General features: G+C 49.3%; 1 protein-coding gene across 1 annotated transcript in view; it reads left to right on the top strand.

Annotated features, from left to right (window-relative positions):
- Positions 1-437: 437 nt before the first annotated feature.
- NDRG1 (N-myc downstream regulated 1) overlaps positions 438-19435 on the top strand; it is a 40284-nt gene continuing 21286 nt past the window's right edge. Inside the window, exons 1-3 of the mRNA XM_038760225.1 lie at positions 438-456; positions 9065-9143; positions 11871-11906. Coding sequence (XP_038616153.1) covers positions 452-456; positions 9065-9143; positions 11871-11906 — 120 coding nt within the window. The 5' untranslated portion in view covers positions 438-451. The remainder of the gene's footprint in view (positions 457-9064; positions 9144-11870; positions 11907-19435) is intronic.

Genomic DNA, 19435 nt, shown 5'->3' with positions numbered 1-19435 from the left:
GGTGGTAGCACCCAGACTGGACAGATTCCAGACATCGGAAGCTTCTGTGTCCGTGTAGGCGAGGTATTCTGCTAGCAGGGTTCTCGTGACCTCAGAATGCTGACCTGGCAAAGCGGCATGAAAACCCTTGGTTTCCCCCGGAGCTGGCAACTTTACAGGAACATTTGCAAACAGAAAACGGACTTTGTGCTCTGAGTGGTTCTGGAGGATGGGATCTGGAAGACGGATAAAGGAATGTTTGTGGGGTCATCTGCTCAGAGAACTGGGCCCGGGATGCAGACTGGCGTATCCCAGCGGAGAGCAAAACACATACCAAAATGCCTCATTTGACAGAATTAAGCTTTCGTAAGACTTGGGCTGTGGATTGTCTCCTTGTTGGCGTTCAGAGGGGACGAGTCAAAGGGTCGTTGCTTCGCACATATGGAGTCTTCTAAAGAACGCTCGCTGGGAAATGGGTTAGGTCAGTGCTTGGACAGATAGAGGACAGTCAGATTGGACACAGCTGCTGTCTTCCTCGGGGCTCACAGTCTGGGAGGGAGGGAGAGGAGGGATCCCCATTTTACAGTTGAGGAAACTGAGGTACAGAGAAGTTAAGTGATTTGCTGAAGTCATTTAGCAAGCAATTAGCAGAGGCAAGATTAGAACCCAGGTCTTCTGACTCCCAAGCCCGTGCCCGCTCCACTAGGTCACACTGCTTCTCGTGTGTCTCAAGAGATTACGGCACAGGGAGTGAACTGAAGACTTTGTTGACCCTCCGACTTTGATGTGGGGCAAGAGGCATTATGTCTTCTATTCCTTTATTTCTCTGTCTCAAACCAAATTCTTTCAGGCCCTGCCTAATTTCTCCAACAGCTCCAGTAGGCCTGAGCTAATTCACAAGTGAAACAATTAGGACAGTGTGTGGCGTTCAATAGGGTTAGTAGGCAAGATCCCTGCTCTCAAGGAGCAGATGGCTAGCTGTGTGCAGAGCACTGTACTAAGTGCTTGAGACACTATCACTGCCCTTAAGAAGCTTACACTCGACTGTGAGGAAAGCACTATTCATTCATTCATTCAATCGTATTTATTGAGTGCTTACTGTGCGCAGAGCACTGTACTAAGTGCTTAGGAAGTACAAGTCAGCAACATATGGAGATGGTCCCTACCCTACAATGTGCTCACAGTCTAGAAGGGGGAGACAGACAACAAAACAAAACAAAACATGTAGACAGGTGTCAAAATCATCAGAACAAATAGAATTAAAGCTATATGCACATTAACAAAATAAATGTACATGTACAAGTAAAATAAAGTAATAAATCTGTACATATATATATATATATACACACACAAGTGCTGTGGGGAGAGGAAGGAGGTAGGGCGGGGCGGATGAGGAGGAGGAAAGGAAAAAGGGGGCTCAGTCTGGGAAGGCCTCCTGGAGGAGGTGAGCTCTCAGTAGGGCTTTGAAGGGAGGAAGAGAGCTAGCTTGGCGGATGTGTAGAGGGAGGGCATTACAGGCCAGGGGGATGATGTGGGCCGGGGGTCGATGGCGGGACAGGTGAGAACGAGGCACGGTGAGGAGATTAATGGCAGAGGAGCTGAGGGTGTGGGCTGGGCTGGAGAAGGAGAGAAGGGAGGTGAGGTAGGAGGGGGCAAGGTGATGGACAGCCTTGAAGCCCAGGGTGAGGATTTTTGCTTGATTCATGGAGGGAGAGTACAATACAGAAGAGTTGCTAGAGAAGATCCCTACCTTTAAGGAGTTTACAGTCCAGCTGGGAAGACTAAATTACAGATAGAAGGCAGAAAGAGATGGTGATATGGATGTGAGGTAGTGTGTAAGATAACAGGTGTGTGAGGAGTGTAGGTGAATGCTCCTGGAGTTTATGAGAACATCTGTACTTAGGAGCTATAGAGGGCTGAAATGGTGGTTGGTGGTGGTGGTAGGGGGTGTCGAATCATTTAGAGAAACAGCGTGGCTCAGTGGAAAAAGCATGGGCTTTGGAGTCAGAGGTCACAGGTTCAAACGCCAACTCCGCCAATTGTCAGCTGTGTGACTTTGGGCAAGTCACTTCACTTCTCTGTGCCTCAGTTCCTTCATCTGTAAAATGGGGATTAAGACTGTGAGGCCCCCGCCCCCCCCCCCCCCAGGACAACCTGATCACCTTGTAACTTCCGCAGCGCTTAGAACAGTGCTTTGCACATAGTAAGTGCTTAATAAATGCCATTATTATTATTATTATGGCAAGATGAGGGATTAATCAGGGTAGTCTTCCTGGAGGAGGTGGAGATTTCTTCTCTGAGCTTCTCAGTCTGGGGCCTGGAGGATGCAGCTCCAGGATTCAGTGATTCTGAGTCCCATTTGCAGCGGGTCCGGTCTGGTATCCGTCCAGCCCCCCCCCCCAACCCCCGCAAACCCGTGACCCCGCTGGGCAGCAGCCGTGAGGGCCAGTGTGACTTTGGGCAAGTCACTTCACTTCTCTGGGCCTCTGATACCTCATCTGTAAAATGGGGATTAAGGCTGTGAGCCCCCCGTGGGACAACCTGATCACCTTGTAACCTCCCCAGTGCTTAGAACAGTGCTTTGCACATAGTAAGCGCTTAATAAATGCCATCATTATTATTACTATTATCTGCAAAAGCCCTACTGAGAGCTCACCTCCTCCAGGAGGCCTTCCCAGACTGAGCATCTTCCTTCCTCTCCCCCTCCCCTCCCCACAGCACCTGTATATATGTTTGTACATATTTAATAATAATAATAATGATGGCATTGGGGAAGCAGTGTGGCTCAGTGGAGAGAGCAAAGGCTTTGGAGTCAGAGGCTGTGGGTTCAAATCCCGGCTCCGCCACTTGTCAGCTGTGTGACTTTGGGCAAGTCACTTCACTTTGCTAGGCCTCAGTTCCCTCGTCTGTAAAATGGGGATGAAGACTGTGAGCCCCTCGTGGGGCAACCTGATTACCTTGTATCTACCCCAGCGCTTAGAACAGTGCTTTGCACATAGTAAGCGCTTAACAAATACCAACATTGTACATATTTAGTCTATTTTATTTTGTTAATATGTTTTGTTTTGTTGTCTGTCTCCCCCTTCTAGACTGTGAGCCCGCTGTTGGGTAGAGACTGTCTCTATATGTTGCCAACTTGTACTTCCCAAGCGCTTAGCACAGTGCTCTGCACACAGTAAGTGCTCAATAAATACGATTGAATGAATGAATGAATTATTAGGGGCCGGCTCCAAATGCCATAGAATGAGTAGCCTAGGCCCAGAAGGCCTCCTCTGCCCCTGGCACTGCTCCGGGCTGCGGCTGCTGCCAGCGCTATCTCCTTCCCTTCCCTCCAGGGCCGAAGACTTTGCCCCCCCCTGGGCTGCCCTGCGCCAGTCTCCAGGGGCGGAGGGGGCCCGGACCAGATGGCACCCCTGGCTGGCGAGGGCATGGGGCGGGTGTGGGCATAGGGCGGCCATCTCCACAGTGTCTGCCTTGTGTGGTAAATGCTGCCACGCTGGCAGGGATTATCGCCGGCGGCCCAGGCCCGCTTGGGATTGGCATGTGAACATCTGGGTTATTCATTCATTCATTCAATCGTATTTATTGAGCACTTACTGCGTGCGGAGCACTGTACTAAGCGCTTAGGAAGTACAAGTCGGCAACATGTAGAGATGGTCCCTACCCAACAACAGGCTCACGGTCTAGAAGGGGGAGACAGATAACAAAACAAAACATGTAGACAGGTGTCAAAACCATCAGAATAAATAGAATTCTAGCTATATGCACATCATTAACAAAATAGAGTAGTAAATATGTACAAATAAAATAGAGTAATAAATCTGTTCAAATTTATACAAGTGCTGTGGGGAGGGGAAGGAGGTAGGGCATTTTATTAAGCGCTTACTATGTGCAAAGCACTGTTCTAAGTGCTGGGGAGGACACAAGGTGATCAGGTTGTCCCACTTGGGGCTCACAGTCTTCATCCCCATTTTAATAATAATAATATGAATGATGGCATTTATTAAGCACTTACTATGTGTCAAGCACTGTTCTAAGTGCTGGGGAGGATACAAGGTGATCAGGTTGTCCCACTTGGGGCTCACCGTCTTCATCCCCATTTTACAGATGAGGTCACTGAGGCCCAGAGAGGTGAAGTGACTTGCCCAAAGTCACACAGCTGACGCTTGGCGGGGCTGGGATTTGAACCCATGACCTCTGACTCCCAAGCCCGGGCTCGTTTCACTGAGCCACGCTGCTTCTTTTGTTTTGTTGTCCGCCTCCCCCTTCTAGACTGTGAGCCCGCTGTTGGGTAGGGACCGTCTCTATATGTTGCCAACTTGTACTTCCCAAGCCCTTAGTCCAGTGCTCTGCACACAGTAAGCGCTCAATAAATACGATTAAATGAATGAGGGCAGAGGGCGGGGATGGGGAAAAGGAGAGGAAAAAGACCTCAGTCTGGGAAGTGAGCTCTCAGTGGGGCCTTGTGTGAATCCCGCCCTAATCCCTGCAGAGACAGAAGCCCGTGTCGGGGCCAGAACTCCAGGCAGTGGGCCCACCCCAACCCCTGCAGGTAGAAAAACAGGGTGGGTGGGTCAGGATAGCCGGGTGGACACTACGGTGAGGGTCCGGGGCAGTAGGAGGGATTCCTAATGTAGGTGGCATGAGGGTGGCTGGGCAGAGGTGGGGATGTGGCCAGGAGAGCGGACTGACCAAGGGCAGGAGCCTATGGAATCACCAGTGGCTCAACTGGTTATCTGGTCTGGCCCCTGGGGAGGGGTGGGTGTCTCTGAGAGGAGGCGGGGAGGAGAGCGGCCAAAATCCAGGTCAGTTGAGTGGCCACCTTAGGGAGAAGCATAAAATCAATCAATCAATCGTATTTATTGAGCGCTTACTGTGTGCAGAGCACTGGACTAAGCACTTGGGAAGCCCAAGTTGGCAACATATAGAGGCGGTCCCTACCCAACAGTGGGCTCACAGTCTAGAAGGGGGAGACAGACAACAAAACAGAACATATTAACAAAATAAAATAAATAGAATAGATATGTACAAGTAAAATAAATAAATAAATAGTAATAAATACGTACAAACATATATACATATATACAGGTGCTGTGGGGAAGGGAAGGAGGTAAGGCTGGGGGGATGGAGAGGGGGAGAGGAAGGAGGGAAGCCCAGATTCTTTCCCCAACTTGCTTCTCCTTTCCGGCCGTGACCACCAAAGACGAAGGAGAGCAGTGTGAGAAGCCACGTGGCCTAGTGGCCAGAGCCCGGGCTTGGGAGTCAGAAAGACGTGGGTTCTAATCCCGGCTCTGGCACTTGTCTGCTGTGAGACCTTGGGCAAGTCGCTTCACTTCCTCTGTGCTTCAGTTACCTCCTCTGTAAAATGGAGATTAAGATTGTGAGCTCCAGTGTGGGACAAGGTAAACACCTTGTCTCTACCTCAGTGCTTAGAACAGTGCATGGAAAGCAGTGTGGCTCAGTGGACAGAGCCCGGGCTTTGGAGTCAGAGGTCATGGGTTCAAACCCCGGCCCCGCCAATTGTCAGCTGTGTGACTTTGGGCAAGCGCTTAACTTCTTTGTCCCTAGAGCTCACCTCCTCCAGAAGGCCTTCCCAGACTGAGCCCCCTTTTTCCTCTCCTCCCCCCCATCCCCCATGCCCTACCTCCTTGCCCTACCTCCTTCCCCTCCCCACAGCACCTGTATATATTCAATCTTATTTATTGAGTGCTTACTGTCTAGAGCACTGTACTAAGCGCTTGGGAAGTACAAGCTGGCAACATATAGAGCCAGTCCCTACCCAAAAACGGGCTCACAGTCTAGAAGAATATATATATGTTTGTACAGGTTTATTACTCTATTTTACTTGTACATATTTACTATTCTATTTATTTTGTTAATGATGTGCATCTAGCTTTATCTCTATTCTGATGACTTGACACCAGTCCACATGTTTTGTTTTGTTGTCTGTCTTCCCCTTCTAGACTGTGAGCCCGTTGTTGGGTAGAGACCATCCCTATATGTTGCCAACTTGTACTTCCCAAGTGCTTAGTACAGTGCTCTGCACACAGTAAGCACTCAATAAATATGATTGAATGAATAAAATGGGGATTAAGACTGTGAGCCCCTTGTGGGACAACCTGATCACCTTGTAACCTCCCCAGCGCTTAGAACAGTGCTTTGCACATAGTAAGCACTTAATAAATGCCATTATTATTAGTAGTAGTAAGCACTTAACAAGTACCATTAAAAAAAAGAAAAAGGAAAATTAGAAAGCAAACAGCTGGCATTTGCAGGAAGAGATATTCATTCATTGGCTCAGTGGAAAGAGCATGGGCTTTGGAGTCAGGGGTCATGGGTTCAAATCCAGCCTCTGCCAATTGTCAGCTGTGTTCCTGTTACCTCATCTGTAAAATGGGGATTAAGACTGTGAGCCCCCCGTGGGACAATCTGATCACCTTGTAACCTCCCCAGTGCTTAGAACAGTGCTTTGCACGTAGTAAGCGCTTAATAAATGCCAGTATTATTATTATTATTATTATTTATTGAGCGCTTACTGTGTGCAGAGCACTGTACTAAGTGCTTGGGAAGTACAAGTTGGCAACATATAGGGACGGTCCCTACCCAACAATGGGCTCACAGTCTAGAAGGGGGCGAGAGATATCCACCCCTCCCGCGTGGTCCTGCCCTCTGGCACTGTACTTCCCAAGCGCTTAGTACAGTGCTCTGCACATAGTAAGCACTCAATAAAAACGATTGATGATGATGATGATGGAGGTGAAGTGCAGAAGTGAGAGCAGCTGAGATGTGCGGGTTTTTCAGACAGACCTGACCTCTCGGTGCATTGCGGGTCGGCCAGAGTGCAGCCTACCTGCACCCGCTGACCTTGGCTGGAGAGCGACTATTCCATGTGTTCAGGCAGCGGAGCGGCTCTCCCCGAATCAGGGGATAATAGAAGTTAATCATTGCTGCTTCTGCCCTTCTGCGGGGGCCCTTTACCTTGTAGTGAGAGTATTTATGAAGAATTTACTGTGTGCAGAGCACTGTACTGGAAAAACAGGTTAAGTCCAGATTAAAAATTGAAATTGACAGGGCATGGGTGAGCAGTAACGGTTTAGAGCTGTAAACCCAACACAATTTTTCAGTCCTCCATATAATTTCCTACCTGCGTTTAGCCTCCCCAGGGAGCCACTTTAGGGATTTTGTCTTTTTATGAGGAGTGGGTTCCTTGACCTTTTTCATTTAAAACACCCTCCCCTGCCTGTACAGATTCCGGGAAGGAGATGTACAAAGTGTCCAGGCACCAAAGAGTTGGCCAGGACTCTCTTGTCTTTGCAGTTCGCAGTGCCATTGCCATTCATTCACCCCAGACCAAGGCAAATCAGTCCTATTTTCAAAGTTCCCACAACCTCATTTGTATCCCATTCCAGCCTGTATCTCTCCCTGGGAAATTCTTCTCTGTTATAGTATTTGTTTAGTGATTACTGTATGTCAAGCACTGTTCTAAGTGCTAGCATAGGTACCAGGTAATCTGGTGGGGCACAGTCCCTGTCCCACATGAGGCTCACAACAATAATAAAAATAATGATAATAATGGCATTTATTAAGTGCTTACTATGTGCAAAGCACTGTTCTAAGCGCTGGGGAGTTTACAAGGTGATCAGGTTGTCCCATGGGGGGCTCACAGTCTTAATCCCCATTTTACAGATGAGGTAACTGAGGCCTAGAGAAGGTAAGTGACTTGTCCAAAGTCACACAGCTGACATGTGGCGGAGCCTGGGATTTGAACCCATGACCTCAGACTCCAAAGCCCGGGCCTTTCCACTGAGCCATACTGCTTCTCTATGCTCTTCTGTATGCTTCTCTACTCCCAATGTAAGTAGGAGGGAAAACGGGGACTGAATCCCCATTTTACAATTGAGGAAACTGAGGCAGAGAGAAGTGACGAGACTTGCCAGAAGTCACACAGCAGGCAAGTGGTGGAGATGGGATTGGAACTCAGGTCCTCTGGCTCTCCGGTCCAGGCTCTTTCCACTGGACCTCACTGCTTCTATCTACCTTGCTGACTGGTGTGCCTCTAAGTGGGTAGGGATCATGTTTATTAACTCTGTTGGATTATCCCATGTGCCTAGGACAGTGCTTTACCCCCAGTAGCCTGTAAACTCCTTGAGGGCAGTGATCAGGTCTACTAATGCTATTGTACTCTCCCAAGTGTTCAGTAAAGCGTTCTGCACATGCTAACTGCTCGATAAATGCAACTGCTTATTTGATTAATACTACCTTTGGCCAAACTCTTTACCTTTTTCTCCTGCTGAGAATCCAACAGAGTTAATAAGTGGATTAAGTGGATAAGGGGCAGCTAGTCACTACTGCCTTCACAATTGCCCTTGTGCTCAAAGGATGTCATATTCCTTCTTCGCTTTCTCCTTCCAGTTGAATTGATCCCACTCTCTTAGTTCTTGATTCCAGGACCGTTGTGGTCAACTCTGTGGCCTCAAAGGTTAAATTGACACGGCTTCCCTCCAGACCCTCTGTGAGTTCTTCTCATCCTTCTAAAGACGCAGTGGCCTGAACAGGACCTGGGTGGTCCAGCCAGTACCTTGGCCAGTAGGTAGTCCAGTGGGGTCAATGGAGAGTGCAGTGGGGACTACCCTGGGGCCAGTGGGAGGGGTGATGGCTTATGATTGGTGAACTGGGCTGTTTGGAAAGTAGCAGGGCCAGGGCTTTACACCGTGGAGAGAAAAGAGTGGGCCGCCATGGACCTGGGAATGGAGGAGATGTGTCAGAAAGGGAATGGAGCCAGAGGCGGTCTTGCTTCTGTTTCTGCGGCCGGCATCCCCATGGACTATGGTTGGACTTGGGCAGTGTTGGGAAGGAGTCACGAAGAAGGGGCTGGGGTTCTGGCCGATTGCTGGGTTTTTTTTTTGGGGGGGAGTCCTTTTGTTTCATAAAGGCCCCTCACACATTTGGGTCCACTGGACGGTTGCCGTCCCGGTCCTAGTCCTTGTTCAAGCTAAGATGGAGGCTGGTTCTCTCCTCTGCACTCCTGATCCAGCCCAGAAACCTAGTCCTCAGCAGCAGTGCTCACTCAGGGCTCTTTTGGCAGGAAGCTGACCGGAACCATGGCGCGGGAACTCCAGGACGTGGACCTCGCGGAGGTGAAGCCACTGGTCGAGAGAGATGAGGTAAAAGCCACCCCGCAACTGCATCTTGAACCAGAAATGACCCCTGGGCCGCGTGGCCACAAACTGGCTGCCCCCCTCACGCCCACCTCACTCCAGGCTCTGCAGGGAGACTGGTGACTGGCTACTTCAGTGGCAGCCCCCCGGTTCTCTGGAAGCAGCGGGACTGCCCCGGCTTGGTGGCTGTTTGGGGCCCTCAAAGTATTCGCTGGGGCTTCTTTAGGAGGAAGTCCTTTCGGCTAAGGCGAAGAGGGACACCAACACACCACTCAGGGGCCATGGGAAGCCAGCTTGTCGGGCAGAACTATGCTGAAACTGTACCGTCAGTTCTCCAGTGCTCAATCTAACCTCAATCTGTCCCTCTGCAGCCAACCCTGAATGTTCTGGAGGGTACAGAGTGACAGGGAACTTGCCCGCGGCTAGGGCCCTGTCATCCACCCTGGCCCTCACCGCGGGTCTGGCGCTCCGTGCCAGGCTATTTTCACTTCTGGCAGCGTCCGAACTCTTTAAAACCTGACCTCTGCTCATGGCCTTCCCAGCCGGGATTCGCTTCCCAGCGCTTGTTTTTGTTTTTGTCTTTGTTTCCGCCAAACCGCCTCCAGCCTCTCGGTTCTGGGGGTAGTCAATCCCCTGAGAATCTGCTTTGAGGGAGAGGTGGGATGCCCCAGGATCTGACCTTGGCAGAAAGAGAAGCAGCCATGCAGGATGGTCCTGGCTGGGTGGGGGGGTCCCGTTCCCTGTGGGCCGTGGAAGCCCCCGCCTCCTTCCCCGGAAAGAGACAGCAGGGCCGGCTTGGCTTCCTCACAGCCCTGGAATCATCCTGCTGGCTGCTCCAAGAGGGAAGGGAGGTGCGGCTGGGAACGGCTTCTGGTTTCCATCCTTTGTGTCTTGGCAATCTCTGGTGGACGTCCTTCCCAGCCCTGGGCAGAGAACGGTAGAAGCCCCCACCCCTCCCTTCCCTCTTCCACCCACTCCCCGTACCCAGTCACAGAGGCCCCCGGGGCATGGGTCAAGCTTGGGTCCCAAAGCGCTCTTAAACCCCTTGAAACCCTGGGGGAGAGGTGTGTCTGTGGGAGGAGTCTTTGATCTGACCCATGACTCAGAAGGTTGGAGTCTTCTCTCCAAGCCTCTTCGCGGCATCTGGAAATTGAAGTAGCCACCATGGACCTTCAAAAGTCTGGAAGTAGTAGTAATAATAATAAAAATGGTATTTAAGCACTTATGTACCAAGCACTGTACTAAGTACTAGTTTAGATGCAAGGTAATCAGGTCCCACAAGGGACTCACAGTTTAAGTAGGAGGCAGAACAGGTATTGAATCCCTATTTGGCAGATGAGAGAACTGAGGCATAGGGAAGTTGTGACTTGTTCAAGATCACACAGCAGGTGGGTGGTAGAGCGGGGATTAGAACCCAGGTCCTCGTACTCCCAGGCCTGTGTTAAGACAGTGTGGCCTAAAAGAAAGAGCACTGGCTTGGGAGGCAAGGGAACTTGGATTTAATCCTAATTCGGCACTTATCTGCCGTGGGACCTCAGGCAAGTCACTATTTCTCCAGGCCTCAGTTTCCTCATCTGTAAAATGGAGTTTCAATACCTGTTCTCCCTGTGTTTTTAGACCATGAGCCTCACATGGGACAAAGACTGTGTCCAACCTGGTTAACTTGTATCTATCCCAGCATCTAGCACGTAATAAGCACTTAACACCACAATTACTTCAGGACCCTCCACCTCCACTGAAGGACCAGAACACTTAGAAAGGCCTCTTAGGTCCTCAGCCACGCTCAGCAACCCGCTGGCCTTCATCCAGTGGAAAGAGCTGGCTGGGTTTAGCCTGCCTGGGTTTGCTCGGGCCTGTAGCCAGGGTGACTATAGCTGGCTCTTTTAGGCTCTCCCAGCCTTGTCTGACAAATGGACAGATGTGATCAGGACTGGGTTTTTAGAACCAACGTCCTTTGGGCAGGGAGCTCATAGCTCTTCTCCTTTTTCCAGAGGCCATCGTTATGACGTTTAGTGAGCTCTTAGTGTGTGTTAGATGCTGAGGTAGGGACAAAACTACGAAATTGGATGGGGTCCCTTCCTGTTCCACTTAGGGTTTATAATCTCTCTTAACCCCCTTTTACAGATGAGGAAACAGAGGCCCAGAGAGGTTAAGTGACTTGTCCAAGGTCACTCACCAGGCCACTAGCAGAGGTGGGACTCGAACCCGGGAAAACTGACTTCCAGTGCCGGGCTCTTTCCGCTAGCCCAGTGGGATGAACAGGGCATCAGTCCTCCATTTTAGAAAGTGTAAATGGCAAGAGTGTCCAGGCTATTGCATGGGAAGCAGCGTGGCCTAATGAGAAGAGCACGAGCCTGGTGTGACGTTGGGAAAGTCACTTCACTTCTCTGTGAGTCAGTTCCCTGATCTGCAAAATGGGGGAATTCATATGTAGGCTGTAAGGAATTTGTATGTAGGCTGTAAGCCCCATGTGGGACCTCTACCCCAGCACTCAGTACAGTGCTCGACACATAGTAAGTGCTTAACAAATGCCACGATTATTATTACTATTATTATTGCTCTCCCAAGTGTTTAATCCAGTGCTCTGCACACAATAAATTCTCAGTAATCCAGCACTTAGAACAGTGCCTTGCACATAGTAAGCGCTTAATAAATGCCATCATTATTATTATTATTATTAATAAATACCACCGATTGAGTATCTAAACTAATCACATCATCCTCTCTTTGCAGACCATCTCAGGACTCCTCCAGGAGTTTGATGTTCAGGCAAGTAGAGAAGCTCTTCTGTCTTCTTTCTTCACGTTTTTGTTAAGTCAGCTGTCTCTCAGAACAGCGGGGTGATGCCTGGTGGAGGGGGGAAGGTTGGACCCAGGGTGGAAGAGGACCAGTGGGCTCTTAGCCCTGACAAAGCGCCCTAGCCAGTGGGCCAAGGCAGCTTCAGAAGAGGACGGGTCTCTCAGGGAGGGAGTGTAACGGGGAGGTTTGATTTTTCAGTAAGGAAATGACCACAAGCCATCCTCCCCACTCCAACGCTGAAGTTTCTCCCTCGGTTTCTGGGAGGCAACTCCAAAGTGGGGCCTTGTATCTGACTCCTTCGTGAGGTCGTGAGGAGGTTGCTGAAGCGATGATGGCGATGCCAGACAGGGAGGCCGGCCTGGTGGTGGTAGTGGTAGCTTTCTGCGGAGCTGGCAGAGAAAGGCTTTGAAGCAATGATGAGAGGAAATGGTTTAATACTTTTGCCCTGAGGCTGTGGTGCCCGTGGCCCTAGACAGACGCGTTTCACAATAGCCGAGTGATCGTAACTCCTATGAAGAAAGATGTTTTGATGACAGTTGAGCTTTCAAGTTTTTGCACGTGTGGCTTGAGATTTATTGTGTGGTTCCCCAGTGTCACTTATCCGGTTAAAACCGCTCTGACTTGGATCTCCAAACATGGACGCTCATGCTTGGCTTTCTTCCTTTTAACGAGCTCCAGCCCTGGTCCTAGGAAGGGTGACGCCTCTCTTCCTGAGGCACGGTGGGAATTTGGGTGTCGGCTTGACCAGACCCGGAGGCAGGAATGTGGGGGAGTCCGCCGTGGGTACTTCCTCCGATGGAAGCCAGATCATTCCAGCTATGACCTGACGGTCTCCGTTGCGGAGGGAAGAGACAACAGCCCTCCCTCCAAAACTTTGGAATGTTTTGGCCTTTCTGGCTGGATTGAACTGAAAACCCAATTTTGTTCCCTTTGAAGAAGAGTTTTCTTCATTTCCAGCCCAGCTAAGCTTTTAAGAAGGACAAAGCAATCAATCAATCTGGCCTGGTTAGCAGTCGGGGAGACTCTCAGATTGGTGTAAGAACAGCAAACCTATCAGGAGAAACGTTGGCCATGGCCCATCTGTCTAAACACAAGGACCAGGGAGTACAAATCATTTGAAAGAAGGTTTTGTGATGTTCTGATTTTTGTTGTTGTTGTTGTTGCTTTGGATTGTTTTATTTTTGTTTCTTGGTACTGTTCTCAGATGGGGTGGTAGAGTGATTGGCTGAGGGGAGGTGGCGCGATGTAGCATTCAGGTTTTGGGCCCCACCTGGGTATTATAATAATAATAATGGCATTTATTAAGCGCTTACTATGTGCAAAGCACTGTTCTAAGCGCTGGGGAGCTTGCAAGGTGATCAGGTTGTCCCACAGGGGCTCACAGTCTTAATCCCCATTTTACAGATGAGGTAACTGAGGCACAGAGAAGTGAAGTGACTTGCCCAAAGTCACACATCTGACAGTTGGTGGAGCCGGGATTTGAACACATGAACTCTGACTCCAAAACCCGGGCTCTTTCCAGTTAGCCACGATAAGGCTGAATGGCCCGTGGCAGGAACTAGGTCTTCTGGCTCCCCATCCCATGCTCTCTCCACCAAGGCACACTGCCTTCCTAGAGAAGTAGTATGGCCTAGTGGAAAGAACCCAGGCCCAGAAGTCAGAGAACCTGGGTTCTAATCCTGGCTCTACCACTTGCCTGTTGTGTGACTTTGGGCAAGTCACTTCAAAGCTCCAGACCTCAGTTTCCTCACCTGTAAAGTGGGGATTCAATACCCACTTAGAGTCCTGTGTGGGACAGGGGCTGTGCCCATCCAGATTATTTTGTATATGCCCCAGCACTTGGCACATAGTAAGCACTTAACAAATACTACAGTTGACATTATTATTATTATTATTGTTATTATTATTGTTGTAGAATTCCAGGCATGAGAGTCAGAAGGACCTGGGTTCTAATCTCAGCTCCGCCACTTGTCTATTTTGTGATCTTGAGCAAATCACTTCACTTCTCTGTGCCTGTTACCCCATTTGTAAAATGGGGATTAATACTGTGAGTCCCATGTGAGACATGGACTGTGTCCAACCTGATTAGCTTTTATCTCCTTTATCACTTAGTACAGTGCCTGATACATAGTAAGCATTTAACAAATAACCAAAAAAAAAAAAATGGTGAGGGCAAGTGAATCTGAGTTAAGAAATGATAGACAGCTTCTGTTCCACCTGCTGGACTGAGTGAAGGAAAGATGTGACCTCCCACTTTAGACACCAGAAAAACCACTGATTTCGGAAGACGGGAGTGGGCCAGCCGGCTGAGCAAGCCATGTCAGGGGGACAGCGGAGTCTGAATGGGAGAGCCGTGGAAGGGAGAAAAATAATAACAAAAATAATAATCGTCACCATCAACATCACTATTGTGGTTGTTAAACACTTATTATGCTCCAAGCACGTAATGCAAAAAAATCCAGTTGGGCATAGTCCCTGCCTCAAGAGGGACTCCCAGTTGAAGGGGGGGCTTTATATGTTGGTGCAGATGGCCAGGACCAGATAGACCAGTGGATGACTGTTCCAGTCATTGTGAAGCCCACTGTCAGACATCAGCAATTTGGCTCCTCCCCTGGGGAGTTTGGGGGAGGAGTCTCCTTGCCATGTTCACTGCCCACCACCTAGTCGTTTGCTGGGGTGGGGGTACCCAGCCTGGAAAGATAGACTTTATCTGTCCATCTGATTTGGCTCAGTGGAAGGAGCACAGGCTTTGGAGTCAGAGGTCATGGGTTCAAACCCCAGCTCTGCCAATTGTCAGCTGTGTGACTTTGGGCAAGCTACTTAACTTCTCTGTGCCTCAGCTCTCTCATCTTTAAATGGGGATTAAGACTGTGAGCCCTGTGGGACAGCCTGATCACCTTGTAACCTCCCCAGCGCTTAGAACAGTGCTTTGCACGTAGTAAACACTTAATAAATGCCATCATTGTTATTATTATTATTTCCTGGGCTTTCTGTTTTCCCAAGGGAGGGTTTTAAATGCATACCATTAGATGGTAGGAGGGAGGGGGAGAGGGAAGAGTGATTCTCCCAGTGCCACCTATCTGGGCAAAGATTATTCTCCTTGTGCTGTCAGCTCGTTGGGTTGTAGCCTGCTCTGCCTCTAGCCTAGCATTTTGACCCCTAAGAGGGTCAGCGCAATGAGGAGGTGGACCTGGCTCTCGTTCCCATGGGCAGGAGACGGGGCTGTTGTGGGTTGGCACGGAAGGCAGGTTTCAGGCTCATTTTTTTGGCTTTGAGAGGGGAAATGGAATATGTGTACGTGTGAGATCTTTGAAGAAGCAGTAATACTACTTATTAAGCACCTCCTGTGTCAAAGCTCCAGGGAAAATAGCCAGTGGGTAAGAATAGAGATCTGATTGATTCACTTTTTATTTATTTTTTATTCTGCTCCCTACAGGTTACTACGTGCTTCTGCTGTGCTGTGCTAGCGGGAGATTGGGATATGCAGAATTTTCCCCTGAGGCTTGCCTGGCAGCCTTAGTCTTAGTCTCCTAATATTCTAGATGGAGGGGTGAGGGGCAAGTCAAAGCTGACTCTTTCCTCTCCTTCCTCCATTTGGAAACCATCAATCAATCACAAGGAAACTTGAAAGGTTGCCCCATCTTCAGCTGTAAATGCTGGGGGTTTTTTTTTTGTTGTTGTTGTTAAACTAGTCCCTTCCTGTTCAGGGGGCAAACCAGCGACTGGCTAGAGCAGGTTCCCAGACTCCCTCTTCCTAGTTCTTAACAGGTGGAAGAGAAACTTCAGGCAAATGGAGGAACATATGTTGGCAAACGGGATATGAGAGGCTCTTTCTATTTTCAAATGAGCTGCCCAGCTTGTGCGAGCAATTACAGTGTGGTTTAGGGTGCTGACATTGGTTTTCTTTTCTCGGAAGGCCTGGGAGGTGGAGAGCAGGAAAAACATCCATTCCCTCATTTCATTGCTGAGGAGGTAGAGTTAATGAGTGGCTCGTCTGGGTCTCCTGGTCTACCAGGGGCCAAATGGTGAATAGAATGGGAAGGGTCCAGACCCCTTCTGGGGGCCCGGGCTCTGGGCAGCCGTGATCCTTCTGGCAGCTGACGATGGTTTTGGGGAGATCCAGGAAAGAATGGTGGTAAGGGGAGAGACTCATGCTTAGCCAGTGGAGCCAACTGGAACAGTGTGACAATAAAAATAATAGTGATGATATTTGTGAGGCGCTTACTAGGTGCCAAGCAGTACTGAGGTAGATGCAAGGTAATCAGGTCACACGCACACAGTCCAACCCACAAGGGACTCACAGACTAAGGGGAGGAAGAACTGGTATTTCATCCCCATTTTATTGATGAGGAAACAGAGGCATAGAAAGTTAAGTAACGTGTCCAAAGTCATACAGCAGGCAACTGGCAGAGCGGGGGTTAGAACCCAGGTCCTCTGACCCCCCCAAGCCCATGTTCTTTCTGCTAGACCATGCTGCTTAACATTCCAGTTAATTTAGGTTGCTGGAATTAAGTTCAGTTAACTAGGTGATACCCTTTGGCCATCTCCAGTGATGCAGTTAACTGAAGCAGTAGTAGTGTCAGCAGTAGCAGCACAGAAGTTGTAGTGGTGTAAGTAGTAGTAGTAGTTGTGTAGTAGAGGTTGTAAATACTGATGGTATTTTTTGTGCAGCTATTGGCTGCTTGGGAAATTCTGAAAGATTCATAAGATCTTCTCCCCTGCTCACAGGAAGCTTCCACTCAATGGGGGAGATGGACATAAAAATATTTATGAGAAACAGAATCAGAAAACCCTGCCCTTTCCATTTTTTAAAAAATGGTAATTAAGTGCTTACTCTGTGCCAGGCTAAATGCTGGGTTAAATCCATTCATTCATTCAATCAGATTTATCAAGCGCTTTCTGTGTGCAGAGCACTGTACTAAGTGCTTGGAAAGTGCAATTCAGCAACTGAGAGAGACAGCCCCTACCCAACAATGGGCTCGCAGTCTAGAGGGGGGAGAATTACAGATTAGATAATCGGGTTGGGCACCAGTCCCTGTCCCATATAGGGCTTGTAATCTTAATTCCCATTTTGCAGATGAGGGAACTGAGGCACAGAGAAGTGAAGTGACTTGCCCAAGGTCACACAACAGACAAGTGGTGGAGCTGGGATTAAAATCCAGGTCCTCTGACTCCCAAGCCTGTGCTGTTTCTATTAGGCCACATTGCATCTCTTTCCCTTTTTGGGAAACAGTTAAGAGTGTTAAGACCATCTGTCCTGATTTTTATTTTTAAAAATGCAAATTGGGCACATTTACCATCATACTTGGAACAAGGCAGTTTGGAAGCCTTGAATGTCCTTTGGGGGGAAATGAGATGGTGTGTTGTCCTGTTTCTCACAGAACCCACCAGACTGATGCCCTATTGCCAGTCTGGCACCCTGTAGACAGACTGGCCCTCGATGGGCAGACCAACCTCAGTCCCAGTGAGTATTCTGATCTAAGAGGCAGGGATTTAGTCTTTGAGGTGGTGGCATCGAAACCCCATCTCCACCTTCTCCTCTTCCTCAGCTTGGATGTTGTTTGGTGTGTCTGGCCAGGAGTGAAACAAGCTTTCCAGTGATCCAGGCTGACTTTAGTTCCTATTTAGGAATCTATCCTCATAAATTCATTTGATTCCCTCCACCCTCCTGCTCTCCTTGCCTCCCTTGGCATCTCTGCCAAAGGTCTGCCTGCTGGGAGCACTGTAATGTCGTAGGAGAGTCACTGGTCTAAAAGACCCAGTTTTCTCTCCAGACAATGGCATTCTCCTCCCTTGTCATTGGCGATCCGATGGGCTCCATACCCAGAGTTAGTTCACTGTGACTTCTGAACTCTTCCAGGGGAGACAAAAATAGTGCTGTAAGCGGAAGGCATTGCATATCTTCCAGCTGTACTGGTAAGCATTCTGGAAAGAGGAAGTGAGCGTCGAACTGTGGGATTTTGAAGGGGACTTTAAAGCCCTTAGTACAGTGCTCTGCACATAGTAAGTGCTCAATAAATATGATTGATCCAATTTGGGTCATCAGTGGGTCTGACGTTCAGGCCCTTGGCAATGTGATGCACCCCTACTTGTTGCCCTCAATGTCACAGAAGGAACATGACATGCCAGTGTTGCCGTGCCAACTTCCAGTACTAGAATCACTGGCTCTGTGCAGAGACCAAAGTCTCCTGGGTGAGACTCTTCCCTTGTTTTCATCTGGAGACACTGTCATTTAACTTCTCTGGGACGCAGTGTGGCCTAGTGGAAAGAGCATGGGCCTCGGAGTCAGAGGGCCTGGGTTCTAATTCTGGCTTCCCCATTTTCTGCTGTGTGACTGGATAAGTCACTTCCCTTCTCTAGACCACAGTTTCCTCATCAGTAAAATGAGGATTCAGTACCTGCTCTCCCTCCTGCTTAGTTTGGTGAGCCTGATGTGGGACGGGGATGTGTCTGACCTGATTATTTTTTATCTATTCCAGTGCTCAGTACAGTAGTTAGCACATAGTAAGTACTTGAATAAATCCCACAGTTTTTATTATTAACTGTCTTAGCCTACTGTTTTCTATGAGCCTCTGGGTGCTGCGCAAGTGTCTTTAACGCCTTGACCTGCGATATCGTGGTCTCAAATTTCAAGGTGTTATTCCTGTCTTTTGGTGATGTTGTTGTTGTTTTGTCTGCCTGCTCCTCAGATGCCCAGGAGATCTCTGTACCAGGCTGCGCTTTGAGCTTCCATCTCCCCAGATCTGCCTTCCAAGCCAAACTTCCAACTCCCCTTCTGGATGATCCAGCTGGGGAAGGATTGATTGACAGGAAGGATGGGAGAGGCTCTCCGGAGCCCCTTTTGGAAGTCTGCGGTTGGAAATGATAAAATGATATTTGTGGCCTTGTTGCATTGAGCTTAAGGCTGAGATCTGGCAGGGTGGGAGAAGGAAAAGGGGTGAGAAAGAGGAGGGGGGAGAGAGAGAGTGTGAGAGAGACATGAAGCTGGTCTCTTCCTGCTTCGTGCGATTCCTTGTTACCATGTTGTGGCTGCCTGAAGTGCCAGAGGGGAGTTCTGGATTGGGTGCGAGGTAGGTCAGGGGTTACTTCTCTGCCCTGCGCTAGGGCAGGCAGAATGGCTTCAAACTGTGTTGGCGGTGGCTGCAGGATATGTATGCCTTTGGAGGCTGGGGGTGGAAGAGGAGAATTAGGAGGGAAAGGAAGGAGGAAAAGGATTGATTCATCTCTTACAGGGAGAGTTTGTCTTGAGATAAAGCAACCTGGCTGTGGTCACGCACATCTTGCAGTTTTCAGTTCCTCTGTGTCTTGCCTTCTTGTCTTTGTGTATATGTGTGTTACGGGGCAGTGGTGGGGCTGAGAGGGGAGTAGGGTGGGCTCTTCCAGGCCTAGTGGGTGACTCACGTAGTTGTGGACAGACTGGGCCCTGGGCACCACAGGCCACGTAGTTGTGGGAGGCGTTTCTTCTGAAACTATAGGCTATTTTCCATGGTTTTGGTCAT

The sequence above is a fragment of the Tachyglossus aculeatus genome, chromosome 18, assembly GCF_015852505.1.
Source record: "Tachyglossus aculeatus isolate mTacAcu1 chromosome 18, mTacAcu1.pri, whole genome shotgun sequence".
Lineage (NCBI taxonomy): Eukaryota > Metazoa > Chordata > Mammalia > Monotremata > Tachyglossidae > Tachyglossus > Tachyglossus aculeatus.
Note: the sequence above shows the minus strand (reverse complement) of the source record. Positions and strands in the feature narration are given on the sequence as shown.